The 10,207-nt window shown below is 39.7% G+C and overlaps 1 protein-coding gene and 1 long non-coding RNA gene across 2 annotated transcripts; one reads left to right on the forward strand and one right to left on the reverse strand.

The window, feature by feature from the left end:
• Positions 1–366: 366 nt before the first annotated feature.
• On the reverse strand, positions 367–2,423 carry LOC126604351 (uncharacterized). Its single transcript, XM_050271570.1, has 4 exons — positions 2,256–2,423; positions 2,036–2,146; positions 1,146–1,360; positions 367–862 (listed from the first exon to the last, which is right to left on the reverse strand). The coding sequence occupies exons 2-4, from the start codon at positions 2,123–2,125 to the stop codon at positions 562–564; spliced, it is 606 nt and encodes a 201-aa protein (XP_050127527.1). The 5' UTR covers positions 2,126–2,146; positions 2,256–2,423; the 3' UTR covers positions 367–561.
• A 6,014-nt stretch (positions 2,424–8,437) lies between these two features.
• Positions 8,438–10,207, forward strand: LOC126604352 (uncharacterized). The gene is made up of 2 exons (XR_007616580.1): positions 8,438–8,573; positions 9,300–10,207. It is a non-coding gene; the product is annotated as an uncharacterized LOC126604352 (long non-coding RNA).

Raw genomic sequence — 10,207 nt, forward strand, 5'->3', positions numbered from 1 at the left:
TCTATTTTGTAAGTCTCGATTCATAAATTATCCTTGCAAAAAATCAATTTAATCCGAAACTATTTCTTATTTAATTATCACGATGAAATTTCATTATTTCTTATAGAACAAAATGTTCGTCAATTTCTTTAAACTCAGTTAGATGTCTCAAATATTTTCAAATTGACTAATATTTTAAGGATGATTTAAGAAGTGCAACTTGAAAAATAGATAGTTCGAATTATTAAGGTTCGATGTGGTGTAAACCCCACAACTAATTCCCTTTTAATAAAAAAATGATATCCCTTTCTTTAAAGGTTTGCTAAGAAATAAATAGCAACTACTAACTAGTGGAAAGAAAATTTGAGCAAGAGTTGGAGAGGTCAATTTAAAAAGTTCATCATGCTTCATTTTACCAAATCCATAACCACATATAGATAGTACCGAACAATCTCCAACCGTATCTACACGCATTTTCACTACATAAAGTTGCTCGACACGCAAGCTTACGAACATAGATAGGAAATAGAAGAGTACTTATGAAACAGACATCCTAGCCGCTTCTCGCGACGCTAGCACACTTCAAGCACTTCCTTTAATATTGGCATGTCCATCGAAATCGATTGCAGAAACCTGTCCATATTCACCCTTAACATCCTTTTCTGTCTCCTCAAAATAGTCCTCTCGAGCGTTGTCGGCTAACATGAGGGCAACCAACCAAAAGAGCGACGCATCAAGGGATACAAAAGCACCGCCACCAAGGAGACCGGTCTTAGCAGTTGGACAGGTTGTTTTGAGATTGCGATGAACGTTTCTTGTGAGATGAAGTTGCTCGGTTATTGTAGGCCATAGCAACAGAGCCGCAGCTAGTCCTGCTGTAAGCCTGCGTAATAGAACCATCACCAACGAACAGCGATTAGAAAGAGTGGGTGGAGCAGCTTTTACGGTCACAGTGGTGGCATAATGGAATTTATCTTGGTCAGCTACTCTAAACTATTTGATGCATCCTGCGTGACATAAAAGCTAACAGATCCAGAAATGGTAGACGAAATATGTTTATATAGGCAATGAAAAGCAGATGACTCGCCGGCATCATAGAACTTGTCAGAGTACAAAATCTAATATAGATATATACAAAAATGCGACGTACAGAAAAGAACACTCACAGAGAAATGTTGAAGAATATGACGAAACTAGTGCTTCGGAACAAAGCAGCTTGTGGGAGGGACTTCCCTTTGTATGGGTAAAACAACGACAAGAATCCAGCGACTGTAGATACCAGGAGGAAGGCAAAAGACAGATACCCGAAGACAACTGATAGATCTGTAGGATACTTGCAGATCACAACATCTTTCCCAGCGATAGGAGTTCCAACTGCTGGCTGTCAAGAGATCAAAACAAAGAATCTAATTAGTAGCAAAGAAGACATGCAACTACTTCACAAATAAAGAAAGGGAATATACGAATAGGACTCGTAATATTTTTGCTGCTGTAATTTCCACACGCTAGGATAAATATCCTACAGAAACGTTTCCTTTTGTTTCTTGTTATTAACCAGAATCGCTCGATCATATAAGGGCAAATCAGAATTTATTTCACCACCAGTAACTTGAAACAACAACAACAACAAAACTTTTTCCCACTAAGTGGGGTCGGCTATATGAATCCTAGAACATCATTGTGCTCGGTTCTGTGTCACGTCTTCCATCCATGAATACACAAATAACTTGTCTTTGTTTTACTTAAAATTAGTAAGGGACACTCAATTGTCGAACAAGTTTCACTCTTGTCTACAGGTGATTCACCTGCCGAGAAGACGGGAAAACACACAACAAAGGAAACATTTCTTTACAATATTTACCAAATTTCGGAAAGACCCATTGAGTGTTCAGTGTTCTAATACAAAATTCACCAATTTCACCTATCAAACCGTCCAAGAGGCCACAATTATTTCCTTTTAGTTCAGTCAATAGTCTAAACTACCACGGGAGGCTACAGTTTTAGAACACAATATACACAAAATAATCAGGGAATACATCACAAAATTCACAATTACCTTCTTGTTTTCGGCAATAACTCCGAAAACGAATGAGAGAACACCAAAAAGTGCCACTGTCAAAGACATCTGCTTCACGGTCACCTCCATAGCCGCAAAATCACCACTACCCTGAAACCAAAACAATTCAAATTTAACAAAATTGAAATCATAATTCCAACAAAACCCAACAAAAAATCTCCCAAATCAAAATCGAACCGGAACCCAGCGAAAAAATTACCTGAGAGAAACGAGGTCGGAGGGAATCGAATCGAATTCTGAACCGGTTTTACACTGGTGGGTTTGGGATTCTCCGTCTGAGGGAATCGGAATCCAGAGAAATGGCCCAATGGGGATTTTGTAATTGTGTCTTATCTATTTATTTATGCGGAAGACTTAAGAGTCAACCGAACCGGTCCTAGAATCCCTCCTTTATCTCCGGTGCCAGCTCAGCTGGGAGAGCGAGTTTGCTTTTAGACCACTCTTTTGGCGCGTTCGTTTATCTTTCTTGCTGCTAGTAACTGTCACCGTGATGAATCTGGACGGTATGTGGGCCGTTTTAGTCACCTGTGGGACCCGGACTGTTAGTTTTGGAAGATGTTGGTGATGATCGGAGGGTCAGAATGCCATGGAAATTGTGGGAAGTCTTTTATTTTGTTATTTTTGGAATTGTCTGATATTTTTATATTTCAAGATTGCGTGTGGAATGTTGAATCATGCATGTCAATTTGGCAAGTTGTAATGAACATTAAATATTGTTGATTGTTTACTAAGAAATTATGTGTACCAAATATTTTGTTAGTTGTTCATTGTAAGTAATAGTTTATTAATAAATCAGCAATTGATTTCACTTATTCAAAGCAATTTTCACATTCGACTCGTATATAAATGTGAATATGATATATATTAGAGATAAGTATGATGCTAAAATCTAACCATTTAATGTTTTCATGAGTCTTTTTGGTCTTCAAAATTGTGGACTGCCAAAGCTATTCGTTAGTTCTTTTTTATTAAACAAAATTTAACTATTCAATTGTAATTGTGTAGGTTTATCATTCGTGAATGATTTTATTTGTGAAAATAATTATGAAAATCCCTTATTTGTTTTTAGAAAATAATCACAAACAACTACTCTTTCTATATATAAAGAATTAGGGATCGAAACTTTTAACACACACCAACCAACACGGCACAAAGGAATGATATCAACATCTTACACTACATCTAAAGATACAATGTGTTAGAACATACTATTTTATAAAACAACATGAAAACAAACAATACTGGTAGTCTCGAATATCTCCAAAAACATGCTAATAACTATGGGGTTCCACTGCAGTGCTACAAAAATTGAATTGTCTAAATTTACGAGAAGTTATAATCCGAATTAATTCACGTTATTCAATGCTCGTAACATTTCAAAGAAAAAAAATGTTCGTAACATTTAATACTACATGGTATGAAAGAATTTTTTTCATAAATATTCCAAAATGAAGCAATTCTCTAACGTTCAAATCTAGATCAACTTAAAAAATGCAATTGATAAAGCAAATGAAAGAATTGTTTATTAAAAAAAATGCAGCAAGTCTCTAATGTTCGAATCTCGATCAACTTCAAAAATGTTATTGATAAAATAAAAGAGAGATAAGATTGACATACGCTATAGAATTTCTTACGAATTAAGTATATCAGAATCTCCAAATGCACTGATCGACCACTCACAAGTACAATGACATTTGTTTAAGACTTCGTATTTCTTAATTAATTCTTTTACATATAAAGGGCATTTCCCAATAATTGGGATGTAAAATCTCCACAAGAATTGAGTGACCTGATCAAAGCAAATGATGGCCAAGAGAAGTTAAAGACTTTGCGTTGCTTCCTCCTGCTTTTTAGCATCACACATTTGACCCCCTTATGTTATTGTATTTATAAAATAATAAAACCTAATAAAGGGGCTAATGAAATTAATTTATTAGTTATTAATTAAAGAAGAAGGTTTATATAAACATTGAGAATTTAAGAGAACCGCATGTTGATCAACATGGACAGTTGCCTGCTACTAAAGAAAATGAGATCAAATCCAAAAGTAACGTCATTTCAACATAAAATGACAGTATGATACAATAATGATAGCGAGTAACTATATGTAATAATGAAAATGCTAAGTTGAGTTGGTATTGAAATATACAAGCTAAGTAGAGAGAAGAAACAATATTTATCTTATCCATCGATAGAACTTTAGATGCAAATTTCTTCCTCCTTGATCTTGGACAAAATTGCACCTACAAAACAATTAACACATTTGGTTAAGGCCAAAAGCCTCACACGTCCACGATGAATGGGGGGCTTTGGCCGAAGAACCTCCGATGCCAAAGTTAGAATTTAGAGAGAAAAAGTGTTTAGAGAGTTTTTGGAGTTTTGCAAGAGTGTAGACTTAGGTTTTTAGAGAAAAATGGGTAGTATTTATAGGGCATGGCCGGTCCCCTTTGGAGAAAAGGTGGCCGGCCTTTGGGATGCTTTTTGTGTGCATTTTGTGGTTTAATGTGTGAGTTATTTGGCAATTAATGGATTAATTAGCCAATTAACACATTTTTTGAATGAATATTTTGGAGGTTGTGTAATTTATGTGGCATATTTTGTAAGTTATGGAATGCTAGCTAATTGATTAGCTAAAAGAGGGGAAAAGAGGTAAAAAATATATGGAATGAAATAGGTTTTGGGAGTTACCTTATAAGAAGGATTTGATGAGATGGTTTTTGAATTGTTACCTTTTTTTGGCATTTTTGACTTGGTTGAGGGATGACTACCCGCTGCTCGCGCGTAGGAATCTCGTTGTACCTCAAGGGTACTTTTGTCCTCTTTTGTCTAGAAATCCACGTGTCGCCTTGTGATTATTTTTTGCTCCACAAATACCCCCACACCTGTTGGGCTGCTCGCAGAAAAGGGCAACAGGTGTAGATATTTTCTTGCACTAGGAAACTTTGAATTGTTTATTAATTTGATGTTGATTCTCTATTTTAATAGGAAATTGATCATTTTAGGAAAGGGAAATAAATCTCTCAAAGCCTATTTAAGTCCACCTTAAGTGGGTTGTTAAATCAACTTTGGAGAGCGATTTATTCTACCCTACAAAAGAGGGAAAGCTTAGAGGATATTCGTTCCCCATCCCTTAGCAATCTTCTACACTTGGCCGTGCAAATGATCGTCTTTCGTTGCTTTCTTCGTCTTCTCCGTGCCGCACCGAGGCAAGAAAAAACTTAATTCTTCTTATCTTATTCTTGGGTGGTGCTGCCATTGGGCAATCGTCAGGGTGGTGCGGCACGTTGGCTAGCAATGGCCAAGAGTCGGCTTGTCATGGGCCAAGGAAGTGATGTGGCAGGGGCCATTGCTTAAGCGGCTCGGCTTGATTAAAGTCAATGATTGGTTCGGCATGGGCCGAGGAAGTGGCGTGGCATGGGCAATTGTTTGGGCTACCACGTCTGGGCTGCCTGCCAAAAATGAGGAAACTTCTTGAGTTTGATTTCTCAACTGCCGTGGATGGAGCTGCCAAGATCGGAGCTACTAAAGATAAAGTGTCAGATAAGCAAATTATTGAGTGCAAAAATGGCTGCTACCCCCTGACCATTTGCTGCCTAGTTGATCTTCAAGCATTTGATCTTTTTGAGCTATGTGGCTTTCTTGCACTGGAGAGCTTTACCCAGATGGGTGTCAGGGAATTAGTTTACCATATCGCATTGGAGAACAATTAGTTTATCCTCTCGCATTAGAAAGCAATTAGTTTATCCTCTTTCACTAGAGAGCAAACCCATATGGGTGTCGATGAATTATTTTACCATCTCGCACTGGAGAACAATTAGTTTATCTTTTCGCACTGGAGAGCAAACCCAGATGGGTGTTGGGGAATTAGTTTACCCTATCGTACTGGAGATCAATTAGTTTATCCTCTCACACTGGGGAGCAAACCCATATGGGTGTCGGGGAATTGGTTTACTCTCATACTGGAGAGCAATTAGTTTATCTTTTCACACTAGAGAGCAAACTCATATGGGTATCGGGGAATTGGTTTACCCTATCGCACTGGAGAGCAATTAGTTTATCTTCTTTCACTGGAGAGCTAACTCATATGGGCGTCGGGGAATTATTTTACCATCTCGCACTGGAGAGCAATTAGTTTATCCTATCGCACTTGAAGGCAAACCCATATGGATGTCGGGGAATTAGTTTACCCTATTACACTGGAGAGCAATTAGTTTATCCTCTCACATTTGAGAGCAATGGGTGTCGGAGAATTGGTTTACACTATCGCACTAGAGAGCAATTAGTTTATCTTCTCACACTCGAGAGCAAACCCATATGGGTGTTGGGGAATTGGTTTACCCTATTGCACTAGAGAGCAATTAGTTTATCCTCTCACACTGGAGAGTAAACCTAGACAGGGTTTTGAGCAGTTGTTGTGGACAGCAGTTGAGCCAGGCTTATGAGTGACTTCTTGAATCTTCATTGATAACAAAGAAATAAATCAACCGTGCTGAAAGGTAGAAACTACATAACAAACTGGATAATATTTGTCTTGCGAGGCCTTGTTCGTCAAGCTGCTTAAGACTTTGAACTTATTTGGAAAAGCCCAAACGGGGCTAAGGGGGTGATGGAGACTTTCCCTGCTTGTGTAGGTTGTTTCGTTGACCTGTCAAGATACTCATCGCATCGACCTCATTTGTCAGCTTCTCAAGGTACTGCTTCCACTTTAGGCAATCGTTGGTAGTGTGGCCTGGTCCTTAATGGAATGTGCAATACTTTGTATGATTCAGCCTGGTAAGATCGCATTTCATGGGCGACGGCAGTTCGAACCAAGGTTCATTCTTGAGCTTGCGGAGAATTTGGCCGATTGGAACTGTGAACTTGGTGAATGTTTCAGGCCATGAGTCTTCTTTGGTCGAGGAACGTTCCATGTGCTTATTTTCTGACTCGTTTTTGTTAGACTGCTTGGCCTCATCCCATAATGCATGCTTTTATACCAAAGTATACGAAGTTGTTAGGGTCAGTTATTCTCCCATGATCATTTTTTCGAATAAAGGATGTTCGGTAGGAAGCTCATTTCTGAATGCTAACGTTGCTATGTCCTCGTTGCAGCCAACAATCTTGGCCTTCTCAGCTTTGAACCTCTTGACATAGTCGCAAATTGTCTCCCTAGGGTCTTTTATGATGCTGAAAAGATGGTCGGATGTCCTTTTGATTGAGCGGTTAGACGAATACTCCTTAATGAAAAAAAAAAAAGTTCATTGAAACTTCAGATCGACTGCGGCGGTAGAGTGAAACCAATCTTGGTCCTCGCCTTGTAGAGTTGTGGCAAAATTTTTGCACATAAGCATGTCGTTGTTCCTGTAGAGGATCATGGTACTGCGGTAGTGCTTGAGATGTCAATCCGGATATTCATCTCCCTTGTATGGAGTGAAGTGAGGCATAGTGAACCCGCAAAGTGGATCTATCCACTTGATCTCATTCGTGAATGGTGACATGCTTATGTTAGTCATGTATCGTCGAAGCGCATCGTCAGCAGGCTCTTTACGTTGGAAATTGCACAATCGTTCAATTAGAAGCCTCTCAACTTCTTCTTGAATTTGCCTCTGCTGAGGCAATGGAACTTTCGGCTGCCCTCGGTCGTGACCTATGGGTTTGGGCCATTCTTTCCTATGATCAACTCGTCTATGTCGCGGTTGCAGTGCATATGGCATGTTCCTGGCAGGCAAACAGGCTACTCGCAGATTGTCAGTTGAACTTGAGTCGAATTTAGTGACTGTTTCTCTCCGTCTACCGTGCTGCTTACTCCAATGTGAGGTGGAGAATACTCCTTGCAAGCCTAGTTGTGAATGAACATTTCACCTGGAAGGTTATCCATATTGATAATCGGAGTGTGACTTCAACCGTGAACGTATGCTCGTCCATGGGCTTGATAAGGAATGCACGCTCATCTGTTACACCCACCCCCAATTTAAAATCGTATTTTCACTAAGTTTGAGGTTATCTTACTTTTAAAATTGTTTTTGGGTCTTAAATGGTGTGCCCAAGGGGCCCACCCCCTGTTTTGTACCCGTTCTCTTTCCCTTTCTTTTATTTATTTTCTTCTTTCTTCTGAAAAGTCTCTCTCTCTCTTCTCTTTCTTTCCCTCTTCTTCTTCTCTCCCTTGTTTCTCCCGTGCCCTCTCCCTCTGCAACTCTTCATCCCCTCTCTGAAAATCACACCCAGCTACCATCCCAACCACCAACCTCGAAACCACAAGCAAAACTAGGAACTACACCGTGACAGTCACGGTGCTCACTCTGCAGATGAAACCAACGCCTTTCAAGGCCATTTATGGCCAAACCACAATGATTTGGCTGGCGTGCAAGGTATCAATCTCTTCGTCTCGTCGAGTACTACAACTTTCATTTTTATTTCACCCAATTTCGTTGAGTATTGAAGAAGTTATACTCATTTGAATCTTACCCAGTTTCCGGCGAGTCCGACGGATTTCGAGGCGTTTTCCGGTCAAACCACGGCGATTTAGACGTCGTGTGAGGTACCATTCTCTTCGTCTCTTCAAGGGCTACAACTTTCGTTTTTGTCTCGCTTGATTTCGTTGAGTTTTGACAAAGTTATGGCCGTTTAAAGATTGTGCATTTTCCGGCCGAATTCCGGCTTTCTCTCCCATTGGGTCTGGCGACCCACCAAAACCAAGCCCTTTGGGCCTTCCCTGCTGAGCCCAACCCTTTTGGTTGTGAGGCCTTTGGGCCATGTGTGTGTGTGTTTTAGATTGTGTGGGTGTGTGGGTGCGTACCCGTGTGTGTGTGTATGTATATTTAGTGTGTGTGTGTGTTGTGTGAGTGTGTGAGTTTGTGTGTGTGTGTTTAAGTGTGTGTGCGTGTGTGTATATGCATGCCATGCATGAATGTGCATGCCATGCATGTGTATGTGTGTTTGTGGTGTGTATGTGTTTGGGCTTAGGCCCAAACCACATTTCTTCACCCAAAACCCTTTTAACCCAAAACCTTAGAATTCCAAAACCCAATAGATCCTAATCCTATTTAACCTAAACCTACCTTAATCCAGATTTCAAGCCTAAAACCCGTTAGACCTAATTTGACCGTTGACCCCGGTCAACGTTGACTTTAGGGTGGACTTTTCAGGTTTTCGTCCGGAACCCTTCTTAGGGTAATTCGACGTTCTGAATCCGTTTCCAACATCTGTTTTCCCAAATTCAATTGTTAAAATAGAGTTTTATTAATTGGACCCTTTATGTGCTTAGGGGCAATTATTGGTGACGTTTTCTTGTTCGTTAGTTTGCGTGGCTCTTCGGCGGCTAAGTACTGTGAGTGGACCCCTTCTAAAATGCATGTTTTATAGTAAAAATGCATACATGAAAAGCATGATTTGATGATTACGTTTTATGAAACGTTTTGTGAGATAACATGCTTACTGAGGCTATTTTGAATTATTACTATTTTTTCTATAACCCGTGTTCTTATAGAATATCTGATGGATGACGATATGATATTTAGAACATGTTTCGAACACCTCTTTATAGTATAGATGATGGATGACTTTATACTATGAAGTTGTTTTTCAATATATATATGTTCAATGGTTTTGTACTTACCTAGTGGTCCTTTCCGCTACGGGACGTAGGGATAGATTCCGGTCCGTCCCGGGCGACGGTTTGGTGTTGGCATAGGGCCTGGAGTGTGTTTCCTCTGGCTATTTAGCACAGGGACGGGGAGCCGGCATGGGGCCTGAAGTGTATTTTCCTCTGACTGTCTGCTCAGAGACGGGGAGCCGGCATGGGGCCTGGGGATTATCGGACAATTCACTAGTGATTATTATATATGAGTTATGATTTGAGATACTGCACATCATGCTAGAATTCGGAAAACCTATGTTTATCATTATATATGTGTTTTCATAAACCTGGGGGTTAGTATGTTGATAACTGTTTTATTATATTTATATCAAATTGGTCCACTCATGTTTGTTTTGCGCCCCCTTCAGGATTTAGAATCGAGGCATACAATCCCGGCATCCAGGCACTTCCGCATCGGCGTCTTCGAGTTCTTTTGGTGTGGGACCCATTCCTTTGTTCATCAAATTTTATATCGTTTTTTTTTGTATTCTAGTTAGTCATATGCTTTGAACACGTTCCTTAAATGCATATTCATT

This window comes from Malus sylvestris, chromosome 15 (genome assembly GCF_916048215.2).
Source record: "Malus sylvestris chromosome 15, drMalSylv7.2, whole genome shotgun sequence".
Classification (NCBI taxonomy): domain Eukaryota; kingdom Viridiplantae; phylum Streptophyta; class Magnoliopsida; order Rosales; family Rosaceae; genus Malus; species Malus sylvestris.

Coding starts and splice junctions, on each gene's coding strand:
- LOC126604351 (XM_050271570.1), bottom strand. CDS start 2,125: ATGGAGGTGACCGTGAAGCAGATGTCTTTGACAGTGGCACTTTTTGGT. Junction 1,361..2,035: donor TTATTGCCGAAAACAAGAAG/GTAATTGTGAAT, acceptor ATCTCTTGACAG/CCAGCAGTTGGAACTCCTAT. Junction 863..1,145: donor ATATTCTTCAACATTTCTCT/GTGAGTGTTCTT, acceptor TCTATTACGCAG/GCTTACAGCAGGACTAGCTG.